This window comes from Priapulus caudatus, unplaced genomic scaffold (assembly GCF_000485595.1).
Source record: "Priapulus caudatus unplaced genomic scaffold, Priapulus_caudatus-5.0.1 Scaffold1017, whole genome shotgun sequence".
In the NCBI taxonomy this organism is placed as follows: domain Eukaryota; kingdom Metazoa; phylum Priapulida; class Priapulimorpha; order Priapulimorphida; family Priapulidae; genus Priapulus; species Priapulus caudatus.
The window spans coordinates 34,372-51,938 of NW_014578078.1; the positions used below are offsets into that span (position 1 = coordinate 34,372).

Below are 17,567 nucleotides of genomic sequence, written 5' to 3' on the forward strand. Positions count from 1 at the left end.
GCTGACCATGACCATACAGAATCCATAGTAATGTTATTTTGGTACTAAATGTTCACTGGGCGTAAATCGTAATTTGCCGGTATAATTCACTGAATGTAGGTGACAGAATTAGGTAGTGACATAAAAGCAACTCGACAGAATATAATATTACCATAGTCATACGCCAGACCGCGATAATGTACTTTATATTTTGCAATCGTTTCATGTGGGTAAAATTAAAATATTCGATAAGAAATAATAAGAATTCGAATGTAAAAACCTTGTAAGAACTACATCAAAACTATGGGTTATTTTAAACATTAAACTTTACCGTTAGCATGAGATCAATTCATGGAATTTACGTTTGCCTGAATCCATAACGGCCCCAAAATTATGTAAGAAGTTGTAGACAAACGCGATATGGAAGATAGCTCATTAGATAAAAATAATAGCAAAAAATAATTGACGTGCGCGCTCTCTCTCTTTCTCTTTCTCTCTCTCTCTGGCACTCTCTCGTTCTCTCTTTCTCTCTCTCTCTCTCTCTCGATCGCTCTCTCGCACGCTCTCTCTCTCTCTCTCTCTCTCTATCTTGCGCTCTCTCTCTCTCTCTCTCTCTCTCTCTCTCTCTCTCTCTCTCTCTCTCTCTCTCTTTCCCGCTCTTCTCCCTCTCTCTCCCACATTTCTCTCTCCATCTATAGTAGCTCAGTAGTTCTACAACATTCGGTAATTAAAAAACTCTGCGCGACAGGTAACACAATACGATTAGCTGATGCTGATGTCATCACGAGGGACTCACTCGTAACAGGAGACGTATGTATTTGTGCTGCATTGGCCACGAACGTGCGACGTTTCTATACCGAATATGAAGATGAGCTTCCATCCAATATCATAATATTATAATACCATACCATACCATGTGATATGTCACACCGCCCACATCCCATCTTCATTTTCCCACCAAAAACCCCGCTCAATTCCCAAATACCGCTCCTCTCATCGCGTAAGTGAAAACGTCTATTCACTGCCGCCGTTGCCTTGTCAACGCGCCACGATGACGCGCCATTATCGCTGAGTGATGAACTATATAGAGCGGCACCTATTGGCAGGTATATGGAGAGAAGCGCGAGTGACTTTAATACGCCTTAATGTACGCCTGGGCGGCAAACGACCGCGGCCCACACTCAATGTTGTGAGCGTTTTCTCCGTAAACAAAGTGAGCATGAAAGAAAGATGGGGCCGAGAGCGCACGCATGAATGCAGAGTGAGAGGGAGAGAGAGAAAGAGAGCGAGAGGAGGGGGAGGAGAGAATAACGAGGGTGCCTTCTTAGCAGCACGTGCGATGCGCGGGTCTGAATGCACCTCAATCAACGAGATGGACGCATAGAGGTCATTTTTATCAATTTGACAATCCGCCAAAATTTGTCCAACGAGTCGCGCGCATCGAAGCCGCTAACACAGGCAGCGATCATTCACCGATGTCTCGCTCTCCCCAGTGTAGCGGCCGGGGGCGCAAGGCTAGAGACAGCAGCAATACTGGTAGCAGTAAGTGTGAGAACAAACACAAACACTCGCGCACGCACGCACGCACGCACATACACACGCAGTCAGGCAGGCAGGCACGCACGCGAGCACACACGCATATATATATATATATATATATATTATATATGATAGGCCTATATACATCATATTTAACCATATCCCTCCCCCCACCACCTCTCACCACTCCCTACACCTTTTCAGACTCCGTGTCTTTGTTCTTGACTCTCTTGCATCTTTCTAATTCTTGTTTACGTAGCAACCTAGTATCTTCCCGGGTCAACTATCCACCTTAAACGATGTTCACCGCTCCTTCGTAGCTTGTACGAACTCCTCTGATGACGAAAGAACATTTTTATCCGAAAGCTTACGATCCGTTTCTGAATTTGCGTCGTGTTACCCGATAAAAATACGCGGAGTCGACGAGATGATTTTAATGAAAAGAACACCGTATCGACACGCATACGACAATGTGATAAAACAATATGTAACAATCAATAACAATGTCTTAAAACAAAACGTTGCACTCAATAACAATGTGATACAACAATACGTAACAATCATCAACCATGTGATAAAACAATACGTAACAATCAACAACAATGAAATAATACAAGACTTCCCGTGTCACCGTCAGATACCCCATGCCATCATTACTGGGCACCCATATTCTATATACACCTATGTATGCTATCGGAAGTGAATAGAAACAAAACAAGATAGTTAAAACGGAAAACAAAAACAACATTTTGATGTTAGTCCTCCATTTCCTATATATCCCATGATCATAGGCCTATAGGCCTATATCTGTATGGTATGTCTATGCATTCCCACTCGTTGCTGAATAGCACGCCATCTGCCGGTGATAGATAGCATCGTCAGATTGTTCCGTCTATGCTGCTATCGCGTGGATACATGAAGAGCTGGCCGGGGGATGGCTTTCGTGAAGTTTATTGTGGAAAATCATTAGAGGTTAATGATTCGTCGTCTAATGATTTTTGCGTGTAGACCATATTAAACTGTTTGAATGAATCGCCACAGTACTGATTCTCTGATGTCATCAATTTCTGCGTTGGAATTTAATGCGCTCTTCGTGCTATATATTGTTCTACTTCGTTTGATAGACGCTCGCCGCATACACCTCTTCACTCCTCCTTTCTTTTGCCTCCTCCTCCTCCTCCTCGTCCTCCTCCTCCTCCTTAGCGCATATGTCTTCTCAGTTATCCATGCAAAGTACGAGCATTCATTTCAAAGTCAAATAACCTTTCGTGAGATATTCTTTTCTCTTTTCGCGCGGCGCGACACGGAGCAATTAGTGATTACCGGCACGACGTGTTTTTCGCTCTGGTTGAAAAGGATTCGTTTAGCAAGCTTCTGCTAACCGTCTCATGAGCATGCGCGCGAAACGAACCCCAGCACTAGGAACAACAAGAATCTACGTTTTAATAAGGAGAACTCATCTGCATCCTCATCCTCATCCTTATCCTCATCCAGTTCAATGTGTTTTTTAAGAGATAGAAAACAAGGAAAATGCTAGTACGCATATTATGAGAAGCTAATAATGACAAATTTGTCATTATTAGCTCCTGATATTATGTCAAGGATCGGTTTATTTACACGTACTCAGCGATGATTGGCAGGTAGGTGATGACGTAGTAGCTTACGAGCGGGGTCGCTGCGGCGCTGACGCGGTGCGGGGGGTGGGGGTGAGGGTGGTGAGGTGGGGTGTGGAGGTGATTAATGCGTCGCTATCTGTCACCTTTTCCCCGCTGACAATAATTGCGTCTATATCGCGTACGTGTCACGTGTCCCGCCACTGTTCAACCCGCTTACTCTTGATGGCCCTTATCTATCTAATCATATCTATCTAGTCTATCTATCTATCTATACTATCGTATCTATCTATCTATCTATTATCTAACTATCTACTATCATCGTATTTTTATCTATATATCATTTAATCTATTATCTATATATCTATTTATCTATCTATCTATCTATCCATCTATCGTTATCTATCCATCTATCTATCTATCTATCATATCTATCTATCTATCTATACTATCTATCTATCTATTACTATCTATCTATCTATCTCCTATCTATCTATCTATTTATATAATCTATCTATTCTATCTCTCTCTCTCTCTCTCTCTCTCTCTATCTCTCTCTCTCTCTCTCTCTCTCTCTCTTCTCTCTCTCTCTCTCTCTATCTCGTCTATCTATCTCTATCTCTCTCTCTCTCTTGGACTGTCTCTCTCTTATGTTCCCTCTCTCCTCTTCATTCTCTCTCTATATCTCTCCTCTCTCTCTCTTCTCTCTCTCTCTTCTCTCTCTCTCTCTCTCTCTCTCTCTCTTTCTCTCTCACTTTGTCCCTTCTCCCTCTCTTCCGCCTATCTCTCTCTCTCCTCTCTTTTTCTCTCTCTCTATTCTCTCTCTTCTCTCTCTCGCTCTCGCTCTCGCTCTCTCTTTCCGCTCTCTCTATCTCGGTCTCCCTTTTCTCCTCCCTCTCTGCCGCCCTCTCTCTCTCTCTCTGTCTCCTCTCTCTCTCTCTCTTTCTCGCTCTCTTCTTTCTCTCTCCTCTCTCTCTCTCTTCTTTTCTCCTCTCTTTCGCAATGATGATTTCCTCATCAGCTCTATCCAGGCAGCGATTTTAATCCGGTCGTGTGACTTTATATGTAGCGTGCGGTTATATATATATATATTATATATATATATAATATATATATATCTATAGATACAAATAGGAGACTGTTATGTACTCTTGGACAAGAGATATAACTGTATAATGTGCCATAGTCTCGCTTCATGTCGTCAGCTGGTTATGCAAGATATTTGAAATGCTTTAGAGCTAATTTGCTTTTTATCTTGCCCACACTTGATAGCCACATGCAAGCAACCGACCCACAGTCTTATCAGTACGCACAACACGACACACGCATGCACGCACACACAGCGCACCACAGCGATACACGCACTCACACCCACGCACGCACGCCACCACACGCGCAGCGCACGGCGCATACATGTTTAGTTTAACGCCTCTTAAGAAGCAGCTAATCTTTCAGTGCAGACTGTTTCACTAACAGCCGAACCGTATCCAATATTGTCACGAAACTTATAAATCCACTTGGAAAGACCCTAATGTCCCGAATTGTTTCATGCTAGCGCGTCGTTTTTCTTCTTCCGCTCGCTCCCATTCATCGGCCGGAGTTTGACAAAGGCATCTGTCATGTAGCTGCTCCCGCAAGTGATTTGCTCCTTGACAAAATGACCCTGTGTCCTGGTATTAGGTCCCGAGTCAAAGACAAAACGGAGCCTGATGGCGAACATATCGCGCCATTCATCACCCTTGCCCGCCGCCGCCGCCGCCGCCGCCCCGCCGCTACCCTCATCGGCCGCCACGGCCTTCTCACGGCACACGTATCATAAACACAGAAAGTGCTGCAGCAGCCGCCGCCGCGAGGTCTTTTCTTCTGCCGACTAGCCGCAAAGAAATCAGATTGCCGGTGACAAATGATGGCGAGGAGAAGAGAGAAGGCTCTCACGCATCTCTATAGCTGTCGGCTGGTCCGCTGTTAAGTCACACGACGCGCATGCGCATGCCGCCGGTACGTGGCGGGGCAGCTAGCAGCCATCCCTCCCCTCCCTCCCTCCCTCCCTCTCCCTCCTCCCCTCCCTCCCTCTCCTCCATCCTCTCCTGCCCTCCCTCCTCCCTCCCTCCCCCCCCTCCCGTCTCCTCCCTCCCTCCCTCTCGCCTCCCTCCCCTCCCTCCCTCCCTCCCTCCCTCCCTCCCTCCCTCCCTCCTCCCTCCCTCCCTCATTTTCTTCTTCTACCCCACCCTTTATCCACTCAACAACCCCTCCTCTCTATCTCCCCTCTCCTCTTTCCCCTACTCCCTTCTCTCCTCTACTCCCGGCTCCCTCTCTATCTCTCTCATCTCCCTCCCTACTCTCCGTCCTCTCCTCTCTACTCCCCCCGCCTTCCTCTCTACCTCTCCCGCCCTCTCTCTCTACTCCCTCGCCCTCCCTCTCACTCCCCCGCCCTTCCTTTCTTACTCCCCCCGCCCTCCCGCCTCATACTCCCCCGCTCTTCCCTCTATCTCTCTCTCTGTCCCGCCCCGCGGTTTTCACCCCCCCCCCCCCTGTCTGTGCGTACTTCCCCGCCCTCCTCTCTTCTATTCTTCCTCCGCCCTCCCACTCTACTCCCCCGCCTCTCCTTCTATCTCTCTCCGACCTCTCTCTGCTACTCCCCCGCCCTCCCTCTCTACTCCCCCGCCCTCCCTCTCTACTCCCCGCCCTCCCTCTCTACTCCCCCGCCCTCCCTTTCTACTCCCGCCCTCCCTCCCTATCTATCCCCGCCTCTCCTCCTCTATCTCCCCCGCCTTCCCTCTCTATCTCCCCCCTCTCTACTCCCCGCCTTCCCTTATACTTCCCCTGCCCTCTCTTCTCTACTCCTCTCCGCCCCCTCTCTACTCCCCCCGCCCTCTCTCTGCTACTCCGCCCTCCCTCTCTCTCTTCCCCCCCTGCCTCTTCAGTCTCACTCCGGCACCTCCGCTTCCACTCCGCCGCATCTCTCTACTCCCCCGCCCTCCCTCTCTACTCCCCGCCTCCCCCTCTCTTTAATTCTTTCTTTCTTTCTTTCCCTTCCCTCACTCCCTCCTCCATCCCTCCCTCCGGCCCTCCGGCCCTCCTTCCCTCTCTCTCTCAATCTCTCCCTCCCTTCCTTCTCCGCTCCCTCCCTCACCCACCTTTCTATAGAAATATCAACAATAGCATAATAAATAGCAATAATCCAATAGCACAGTTCAAATACGGCAATATCATAAATTTCAATTACCACATTATCAGGAGCTAATAATGACAAACTCCTCCTGACATTATTCAAATACCATTGTTATTAGTTTCTTTGTCTTCGTCTTTGTGTTCGTCGTTGTCGTCGTATGTGTTCTTGTTAGTTTCTTTGTCATCGTCGATTCAGCAGTATTAAAAAAAGTAGGGTATAAAATAATATTACGGTAATTTTAATCATAATATTTTATTACTAAATAACGTTGCTGTCTTCGTTTTATCGGGCTAGGAAAAAACTCGATAATAAAAAGGGAATAAGAATGTGTCAATAAAAGTTGTTATAATTCCACCACAAGGTGGCACTGATTGTCGACAGGAAGCGTGCGGTTTGGATTGTTAGGGTCGTTCTCGTTTTGTTCCATTCTGAGGTTCCCTTCGAGAATATTCTTACCTGTCTTTCTTAGTCAAGTGTCGCTGTAAACATAACGTAAGTACTAAGATGTATTTGGATTCAAGTGAAAGAAGTCACTTGCTATAGTTTATTAGTAATTCGAGGCAACACGCCGGCGAATATCCGTTTGTCGGGTTGAGCAAGCGATGAGAATCGATTTTGTGGTATTGTGTTAGGTCCTTCGCTGTCACACAACCTACCTACGTTATACAACGCCATTTGGTGACCTCCAACAAATTTAAATTCCTGCATAAGTGGTAGGGCTTAAATGTTAGAGGTAACTAGTGGTGTAAAAATTGATTAACTTTGCATTTTTACCCAATCACTACACGTTCACAAATTGCAGTTTTTCGGCATCATGCCACTGGCACTGGATGAGATTTTAGGGGACGTGGTCTACGCTGTTGGCCACAAGAAACCAGGCTTTGCCTGTTCATGGGCCGCTCGGCTCAAGCTCCGTAAACAGCACCGTCTTTTTTTTTCACGGGGCTTTTTTCGGTTTAAGGATAGAGAACATGGGTCCCAATAATACCAATGTCATTTACATCAATATAAATATAATATTATATCAATATAATAGGTTAGGGTTATGGTTAGGGTTAGGATTAGGGTTAGGGTTAGAATTAGGTACATTGGTTTTATTGGTACCCATGTTCTCTATCTTTTTTCTGGCCCCCGTCAAATTTTGAGATTCCGGCTAGAATCGAAAGCGAAAGTCGACACTTGAGATTCCAAGAATCGAAAACGAAAATTTAATTGAGAAAGAGCACTGATTAATTGTTATAAATTCATATACCAAATAGTAGGGAATAACTTGAGCATAGTAACAATACATATGAATGTAACAAAGTTTTATCACATAATTCATCAGTTTAAAAAAATCAGCCTCCTTTTTTAAGCCCCTGGTTTTCTCAGATGGCAAGTTATTGCATAAAAAATGCATAAGTTAAAACATTTTTGACCCAACTATTTTACTCTACAATGAAAGCCCTTTCATTTCATTTTGTGTTAGCAGTACGGCAGAAGTAGAACGTGGAAGTGTGGAATAAAATAATCTTGAGTGAAAGCTTAGACTAGAGCTAAGCAATCATAGTAATGTGGAGCCCACAAACCTACGTAAAGAATAATTTTCATGCAATACGCATGAAGTCGGAGGGACTGTAGCATAATTTTATATCACTATTACAAGTTACAGGAGATAGGGCCGTTTGCAATTTCGTCTGCTAGAAAATCCTAGTTTTGATATAAAGTTAATCCCTATAGAGTAAACCCTCGTATTGGTTGGGAACATTCCTTGGAAATGCTGTGATTTGGGTGACTCTAATATGGAAATTTTCCCTAGATATCATAGAAAAACTCTAGATATCATATAATCGCACCGTAAATAACTGCCATGTTTAAATTCATGACTTTTTAAAAGTGGTAGATTCTAAACGGTCGTCCAAAACTCGCTTGCAAAATCACCACTCTCGCCTCTCACGAATTGCAGATCCCCCGACCCTCCGACCGATTGTCCACGCAGCTCAGCAGCAGCAACAGTAAGACAGATGGACAGCACGATCCCACCCCCCGTCGTCTGGGCCCAGCGCAAGGACCACGTCATCGTTACAGTCCAGGTTTCCGACTGCAAGAACGCCAACGTCAGGGTCGAGGCCGACAAACTTCACTTTGACGGTATCGGCAACGACAAGAAGCACTACGCAATCACTATGGAACTGTTCGGTGAGGTGGACACTGGAAAATCGCGGCACCACATCTACCCGCGCCAGACCGAGATCTACCTGTCGAAGAAGGACAAGACGACCTACTGGCAGCGACTACTGAAGACTCAGACGAAGATGCACTGGCTGAAGGTTGACTTCAGTCGGTGGAAGGACTCCGACGACTCCGACTCGGATGAGCAGGAACGCGGGCAGAACCTTGACGACATGATGCGGGAGATGGGCGGCCTGTCGTCGGGCGAGAAGCCAGGAATGGAAGACTTTGGCGAGGAGGAGGACAGCGACGACGCAGAACTTCCAGACCTCGAGTAGGGTGACGGCGCGCGCTTGGGTATGCGGGCGCGGCGATACGGGCGCGCACGTGGCGATGCGGGCGCGTGCGTGGGTACGCGTGGGGATGCATGTGTGGTGGCGTGGGTATGCGGGCGCGGCGATGCGGGCGTGACAATATTGGTGTGGCGGCGCAGGCGTGACGATGCATGTGTGGTGGCGCGCGCGTGGGTATGCGGGCGCGCGCGTGAGGATGCGGACAAGCGCGTGGGTATGCGGACACGCGCGTGGGTATGCGGGCGCGCGCGTGGGTATTCGGGCGCGCGCGTGGGGATGCGGACAAGCGCGTGGGTATTCGGGCGCGCGCGTGGGGATGCGGACAAGCGCGTGGGTATTCGGGCGCGCGCGTGGGTATGCGGGCGTGACAACATGGTTGTGCCGGCGCAGGCGTGACGATGCATGTGTGGTGGCGCGGGCGTGGCGGAGCAGGGTGCATGTATTATAGCGCCAGACGCAAGGAAGTTGTTGTAAAAGAGATGGAATTAATCGACCTATCTACCCGGCCTCAATGACAGGCAGCGCTAGGCAATCATGGTTGTGATGGGATGTTGGGACGCTGCTTGGTAACAGAATGTCAATCCTGGTGCGCGCGCGTGGAAAACATTTTGCATCACCGATGTGGCAACAATGTTCTAGGGCAGCATGGTTGTCTCCTTGCTCGGGGCGGATAGGTCAGCTGTTGCTGCGCTTGCCGCGCTCACGTGAATCGTTGCGCCAGCAGGCGCAGCCAAGTACGGGTGATGCGTGGCAGCGAGGCGAAGCTGGTAGCGTCCTCCGCGTAGCGTAGCAGTTCATTAATCACGTTGATATAGCCGAAAATCGGGGGGGGTCATTACTTCGTATCGAGGCATAAGTTTTAAAATTGTCGCGAGGGCATGCCGTGCACAGCTAGTCGTAGCGTATCGATGGTGTGTGCGGCGGCCCAGCCTCTCATTTTACACGGTCGTCAGTAATATACACGTTACACTGTCACTATTAAATCTGTTTCGGTTTGTCCCGTTTCCGATGTCGTCGGCGGAACTGAAAGTTACAATTCTTTTTTATGCGTGTGCGATTAATTGTCTGAATAATTTACTTGATCAATCGTTCTCTATATTTCATGGCACCTGTGTGTATGCTAGTTATGAACATGTGTGGAGTGTGTTGCAAACTGTCTCGGCAACAGCAGAAGCGTTGAACCGGTCTACAGCTCACGGTCAGATAGGTGTGCGGAGGGAGACCTGCAGACACATTCTCTGCGCTTCGTTTGACAGTCGGGTACACGAGCAATACACGGGTCGCATGCAGATCAAGAGTGTCACGGTTTTAGGACTCGTTTACCTTGTTATCGGTGCGTGCAACGGCTGCACCTTGCAGGGAGTGAGCATGGGCTACCCCTGTGAATACCTCGTGGGTGTGGTTTGTGGTCTAATCCTGCATGTAGGGTGTAGCTTGTTGGTTATTTGAGGGAGTGGTAGAATGGCTGACACTGTTGGTGGGATCCCTCCTCTCTAGTTTTGGTTTTATGCAGTTAAATGTTACTGTTGCGACATTTTGTGATACTATATGATGGAGTTTCTCGTCTAGTAGGGTTTGCTTGTGTTTGGCCAGGCTTGCCGAGTTGATGTATGTATGGACTTTATTAAAAAAAAGTTCATTTCTCTGAATTTGGTATAGTTATTAGTTTCAATGTAGTGTTTCTCATCAAGATTCGCAATCTATAAGTGAGTCACACACAATCAAACAGTTTATATGATTTTTATATTTTTATTTCTTGTCAACACCATACGACTGCTGACAATCAAAGTCAGAATTGAACAACTGGCAGTTGTAATTTCTAATTGAAATACATTTGCAATTGCACATTGGTGTAATGTTTCCACAGTACCTTACAATGTTTGAATAATTCATCAACCATTACCATTTACCGTTAGTTCATGAATATACTCTGCAATCAGTGATCTGAAGAAATTGTAATATAAACCTCATTAATTACCTACATTTATATTAGTTCATTTTAAATAAAATATATTGCATACGACTTTGTCATTCACTCGATTCAGTCTTGTAACAGAATGCAGTTTATATGTATCGTCTGATCACAAAGTGACAATACATGTGATGTATAGTGTTTACACGATTATTTTACGTCAAAATATACATATTTGGGGATATATCTACAAGGCACTCGTGGCTATCATTGCTCAACTCACCACCAATATATATGAGATTAAAATAACAGATCACTTATTATATCACAGGAAAACCCTAATGTCATGTAATGGAGGAGACCAGCTAATTAATGCTACAGTAATGTTCACCATGTGCATAGCATTACGCTAATTCCAACAAGCACAAGAACAGTGTGTGTAATGACATGCATAAATAGTCCGCAGCATCAAACAACAAGCAGTCTAAGCAGCTGTACGAATTCTCGCTGCCACGCCAGCCATACTATTCCACGCTAACGTGGCACGCTGCAAATCTTGTATAGCCCACAAAATAACAAAGTGGTAAACTGGTAGAGAATAGCGCGCTCATCAACTAACTCAACGTTACACAACAATGACTCACACTGACTGCAAAAATCGAGAACAGATCAAACCTCTCATTCTAATTTGAAATATTAATTCCGAGAATGCTCACAACGCAAGATTTATCGACTCTAGATTCTGAAACGTATGCTCTGACTCTATGACCCCATGACCTTGAACAGGGTATTAGCCAGGAATTAGTATTCTGGGAGTGCAGAAAAAATATTTGGGAGTGCAATTTTACAAATGTACACGGCTTTAGATCAATATTTTAGGCCGTGCTACACATTTTTCTCCGTGCAGTTTCAAAACTGACCGTGCAAATCACGGCTGCACGGCTCGCTGGCTAATACGTTGACCTAGAGGTCATTGAGAACATAATGCTCACGCCCGCTAGCATCCAACGTCTTCCACCACGTCCACACGTAGTCGTAAAACTTTGGGTTTGACTTTGGGTCAATCGGCTTGTTCGCTGGCTTTACCTGGTAGAACAGATGGATGTTTACTAACGAACATTTGATTATATCAGTTACATTATTCAACAATAAACTACAGCAACTACATAGCAAAAGCAATACAGTATATACAAGGTAGATTCAAAGGAAATTACAAACAGATGATTTTTTAACGTTATAACATAATTCGATCTCTACTATTCATTAAATCTAATATATGATAAATCTTGTATATTATCTTATTAAATAACATTTATCTCACCGATAAATATTCTATAAAATAATTGGCATGAGGAACGAAAGGCAAAGAACATTCCAAACTTCCTCGCTGTACAGAAAGAGATGGCACCTGAGTAGCGTTGTACATGGCCAGCCGCCCCAAGAGGGCGCTGACGACGTCGGGTCGCGCGGCGGCCATGTTGTTGTACTCGCACGGATCGTCGCGGATGTTGAAGAGGCAGGGCGCCACCGTCGGCCGACAGTTGACGCTCGCGTTGTCAGGCTTCTTGCCGCAGCTGATGACGACCGACTCCCAGTCGTGAGGACGTGGCGGGTCGCCGAGGATACGTGTGAGGGGTGTGACGAACGCACTGTCCGGCGCTCTCACGGTCGCCTGCCCAACAAATAGTAGGTCTCAGGGGAGAGATATAGTGAATATAGAAATAAGTTGTGGATATTATATTATCCGCTATAGAAATAAGTTAACCCTAATCCTAACCCTATCCCTAATTCTAAAATAAAACAAAATTAGCCAAAAATAATAAAAAATAAAATAAATAAGAGACAAAATTAGCCAATCAGAGCCGTCCCCTAGCGGAGCACTATCTCTCCCCTGTGCAAAATTCCACAACAAACAGCAGCAGCTATACTCACACAGCTTCCTACCGGGTACCAGCGCCGCGCGTGCGTGCGTGCATGCGTGCGTGCGTGCATGCGTGTGTGAGGGGGGAAGCGAGTGAGCTAGAGAGAGCTAAAGAGTGAGAGAAAGAAAGGGAACCAGAGGAAAGAAATGGAGAGAGGGAACGCAACCACCAATTTTTCGGGGGCTACTTTTCAAGCTCGCGTGCATGAAAATAGCACTCTAAAATTTGGTTTGCATTGAACTCTATGCAAATTTCCGGGGGCTCTTTTTGGCATTTCGGGGGCTAAATCGCCCCGAGCCCCCGTGTATTTTTTTCACTGCTTCCCACGTATCTTCGTGACGCGATCATCAGAGTGCGAGTGTGAGCATGTATACCTCGGGCAGCTCGTACCAGCCGTCCCAGTGTCCCGCGTACGTGTGCCCGATGCGGATCTTCCAGTCGCCGCGACGCAACGCCGCTATGTGCCGGACGTCGTCAATGTTGTGCAGGATCTCGTTGCGCGGCGAGGCGCCGCCACCAGATAGCGCCGGCCACATGCTGATGCCGTCAGGAGCGACAAGCTCCCCGGTGTCTCCTTGAGATAAAACAATGAACGAGAGACGTCGCAGGAAATTCACAATAAATCGCCTGTCTGTCTTCTATATAAACGGACAAATATACAGACGGACTTTCTATTTAGATAAACCATTTATATATGAATACTAGTATTACAAAATTAACACAGCGTATAGCAGACAAGGCAAAGGTAGTTCACAGCAAGTTTACGCATTTCATAATTAACAAATTCATAAGCATTCATTCATAAGCAAAACAAATTCATAAGAAATTAAATATTTGTAGTTGCACAACTCCACTCATTGATCACTCAATCAAAATTCCACTCATCCAACTTAATGAGGAATAACGGAAATGCTCCCACCAAACTGCGCCCGCAGCCGGCGCCCCCTGGTGACGTACCTCCCGCGGCATGGTAGAGCGTCGGCAGCCAGTCCGTGATGTGCATCATCTGCTGGGAGACGCGGCGTGTCTTGCGCAGGAGTCGCGACCAGATGAAGCCAACGCCGCGCACCCCTCCCTCCCACAGCGTGTCCTTGACCCCACGCAGGGGCGCATTGTTAGCATAGTTCATGTCGAAGCCTGTCACAAGAGAGGCAACCGTAAAGACTTAATGGTCGCGTTCATACAAAGGTCACGAAAATACAAACTGAAGGTATAATTTCTCTAAAAAGAACTATTAACTGCACAGTAAATTACATTCCTACACTGGGGGGGGGGGGTCTACACTCTATACAGACAGATAACTGAGCTGCATATAGTTCCACTAGTCCATGTAATCCATGGGATATTTCACACACAAAAAACAATCCTTTGCAATGTTGTTGATGCTAAATCATATTTTCTCTGGACTGCAACGCATCACTCAATCAGAATGCAACCAGTTGTCATGAGACTCATGCAATGCAAACAAGAGAACAGCTAGAACGTAACACACCGGACGCCGGGCCTCCGTTGTCTGTGGAGAACACAATGATGGAGCTATCGAGCATATTGTTTGCCTTCAGCGCTTGTACGACCTGTCCCACGGACTCATCCAAGCCCACCGCCATGCCTGTAAACATTAAACACATGCTAACGCAAGCATGCACATACACACACAAACACACCCGCATGCATGCACGCACACTACGTGCACTACACGCACGTCAGTATAACTTACTGCTAAACATATTTCGTGTACCTGTCACTTTCAGTATCACTATCAATAGTTAAATTTTATTTCATGTCGATTCAACTATGAGGATATCTGAGTATATGGACCCACATCTTCATGCAATGCTGCAGTCTACTGTAAAAAACATGTATGTACGCATGCACACTTTTGTGCATCGCACGAAATATCTGCTGCTATGAAGTCTGGTACTCACCACCAAAAAGTCGTCTCTGCTTGTGCTTAATATGCTGCACTTTCTGTAGGTACTTCTGCGGGGCCTGTAATGGGCTGTAAGAGTTTGCACTGTGTGTGGCCAAGTGTGCCAGATACAGAAACAGCGGCTGGAAGAAAAACAGAAGCTAGTATTATAAGCGCGACGTCTCCATCTTTTCCCACGAAAGCAATGATCTAGTGAAGACGAGGATCAATACATTTGAAGAAGTGCTGCAACCCTGGCCCACTCCAACCCCTTATACTCTGTAGTTCAACCGACGTCTCTGCCACGGAGTGATTGACAGCTACCTCTAGACAATCAGTGTTGTGAAAGAGACATTCTAAATATTCTTCACAGCAATGAAGCATCTCGAATTCACCGATTTATTGCGCATGCACATATAAACTGGCGACAACATTGTGGGGGGGGATGTGGTTATCAAGCTCACTGAAAGGTCATTTAGTTCTCCTCCCGGGTGGGCTTTAGTGAAAAATGGCAGGGCATAAAATTAGCCAAAATTTGAACAGGCCCACCCAAAATTTTAAACAGGCCCTTACAAGCTTGAATAGAGCCCTTAATTTTGTTCAAGTTATTCCATTAATATCAATAAAAGTATTAGCTGTGTTTATTAGGCATACTACCATAGTATTTCAGTATTTCACTGCTATCAGTGGAGTTCTACTTGTTTGACAGGAATTGCTGGAACATGATTTACTTCTTAGTAGTCACTACGTAAAAACTAGTCAGGAACTGGTAAATATTGTTCATATAAAGGCAAGATATAATAGGCAATATTTTGAATACAATAGGCCAAGTGGACTGATTATATGGGGAGTTGAACCGGCGGCCGCCGGCAAAATAGTGCTAATTTCGCGCACTGGAATGGTAAGCGCACCTTGCTCTTGTCATGGCTGTTGATGACAGTGACAGCCTCCTCAGTAAACAAGTCCGTCGTGTACTTGTTGGATGCGCTGCGATCCACCGACATGTTTCGCCGCATGTCGTAACCCCAGTAACCGTTCTGTAACAAACATGCGCGCGCCACGATTGATCGCCGTCGTTAACGGTCGTCGCCGAAAATATTAGCTGGGCGTCATTTGCGCATAAAGCAATTGGGAACTGAAGAAGTTTTAGAGTGTTTTTAATTTCAAATTAAAACTAAGTAATGGTAATGTGATCAGCCACCATATTGATGCAGAATGCTGAGACAGGGACATAAGTGAGGCCCTCACTGAGACAGCTAGGCTAGTGAGGCACTCACTGAGACAGCTAGGCTAGTGAGGCACTCACTGAGACAGCTAGGCTAGTGAGGCCCTCACTGAGACAGCAAGGCTACAGCTGTCGTCTCATGAGACGTAACGATACAGACCCCTCCTTGTGCGGTGTGGTCGTAATAGTCCTGGTGGCCGAGCCAGTATCCGTAATGCGAATCGAAACCACGGAACAACGGTGTGTACTCCCTCGCAAAGAAGCCCAGATGCCACTGTGCACGGCCGAACGGACAGAGAAAACGGCATTAATGGCGGACGAGAGCGACTACCTACCCCCTCTATTGTTCGGTGATCATAATAGTCTGTGTGACCACAGTAATAGCCATAGTGGGTGTCGAAGCCCCGGTACAGGGGTGTGTATTCCTTCGCAAAAAATCCCATGTGCCACTAATGAAACAAGAAACAACAGTAAGGTTAGCAGCTGCTCCCACAGTGTTATATCATTCGTTATCATTCATATATATAAATGTCATACATCTCTAGCACTGCAACCAAATTGTCAAGATTCTTATAGAATTACAAACATGTGCACATATTTGGTGGCAAGAAAAGTTAATCAAAAAGAAAAGTAAATGGAAGAATGTGATCCAAACGTATTTGGAACATGTTTACTTACCTAGTATTATCTCTACACCATGCACAATTAAATTGGTATAGCTAAATTAAATTAGTTGCATTTTAAAATCATTCAAATGTTGGAGTCAGAAGTATATATGTCTCCAAACTATAACTTTAATCGATGTGCGTGTGTGTATGCGTGTGCGCGTGTGCACGTATGAGTAGTTGCATGCATGTGTGCATGCGTGAATATTTGCATGCGTGCGTGCATGGGGAAGTGTGTGTGTAAAGGTAGGACAAGTGTATATGCTGACAACATGCGATAATGTACCTTGCCCACAATGTGAGTAGCATAGCCACATTTCTTTAGATACTGCGGCATGAGTGTTTCGTTGAGAGGGACACCGTACGGACGCGAGCCCAGAATGGTGTCAACCTGCTGACCTGTTTCAAATTCACCAGATTGCATTACACACTTGCCATCATGTTAACATCTCTAGATAATCTATCCATGTACATTTAGATATCATTGTTTTACTTTGCGCATGAACCTTATAGACATGCTACAGTCGATGCCTTATATTGCATTGCTGGGAGATAGGGCGAAACTTTTAGATTTTGTTGAGTAGCTTGGGGCTAGATTCATCAAAGCTGCTCAGCACAGCAGACTGGTGTAAACTGGGCCTAGGTGCCGTTTATGCAGGGCCGGACTGGGAAAATCATTCAGGCCGGCAAATATAGCGCGAAATATAGCCCCAGTCAGGCCACTCCGCCCTACCTATAAGAATATGGCCTGCAGGTCGTATACAAATGGCCTGCAGGCCGCAGAATAAAAAAAATAAAAAAATATATATATGGCCTGCAGGCCGCAGATTTATTTTTAAAAAATTGGGGGGGGCAGGCCACTTAGCAGGCCAGGCCACCGGGAAAACTCCCGGTGCTCCCGATCGCCAGTCCGGCCATGCATTTATCGAGCTAAGGCACCGTAAGTATGAGATTCGTAGGATGCATGCTTACGCAAGGTAGCATACGCACAGATGATGAATCCATGTCCTCATCACTTATTCTATCACGTCTACATGCAGGTCAGCAAGTTCCCACCAGTTCTGTGCTATCGTCCTCACCAAATATATATACTGAAGGACTACGAGTGGAAGAGATGTATGCATGCC

The 17,567-nt window shown here is 46.1% G+C and overlaps 2 protein-coding genes across 4 annotated transcripts in view; one reads left to right on the forward strand and one right to left on the reverse strand.

The window, feature by feature from the left end:
- Window positions 1–6,674: 6,674 nt before the first annotated feature.
- Window positions 6,675–10,830, forward strand: LOC106814979 (co-chaperone protein daf-41-like). The gene is made up of 2 exons (XM_014819377.1): window positions 6,675–6,795; window positions 8,249–10,830. The coding sequence occupies exon 2, from the start codon at window positions 8,307–8,309 to the stop codon at window positions 8,790–8,792; it is 486 nt and encodes a 161-aa protein (XP_014674863.1). The 5' UTR covers window positions 6,675–6,795; window positions 8,249–8,306; the 3' UTR covers window positions 8,793–10,830.
- Window positions 10,831–11,607: 777 nt separating this feature from the next.
- The window catches only part of LOC106814981 (arylsulfatase B-like), a 10,279-nt gene continuing 4,319 nt past the window's right edge, over window positions 11,608–17,567 (reverse strand). For 2 of the 3 annotated variants that reach the window (XM_014819381.1, XM_014819380.1), the window contains exons 4-12: window positions 16,727–16,839; window positions 16,111–16,224; window positions 15,462–15,587; window positions 14,567–14,693; window positions 14,134–14,250; window positions 13,599–13,778; window positions 13,016–13,215; window positions 12,128–12,391; window positions 11,608–11,805 (exon numbers count right to left, since the gene is read on the reverse strand). In XM_014819381.1, coding sequence (XP_014674867.1) covers window positions 11,683–11,805; window positions 12,128–12,391; window positions 13,016–13,215; window positions 13,599–13,778; window positions 14,134–14,250; window positions 14,567–14,693; window positions 15,462–15,587; window positions 16,111–16,224; window positions 16,727–16,839 — 1,364 coding nt within the window. In that variant the 3' untranslated portion in view covers window positions 11,608–11,682. Of the gene's footprint in view, window positions 11,806–12,127; window positions 12,392–13,015; window positions 13,216–13,598; window positions 13,779–14,133; window positions 14,251–14,566; window positions 14,694–15,461; window positions 15,588–15,935; window positions 16,050–16,110; window positions 16,225–16,726; window positions 16,840–17,567 lie in introns of all 3 variants that reach the window. The other variant, XM_014819382.1, reaches the window with a different exon arrangement.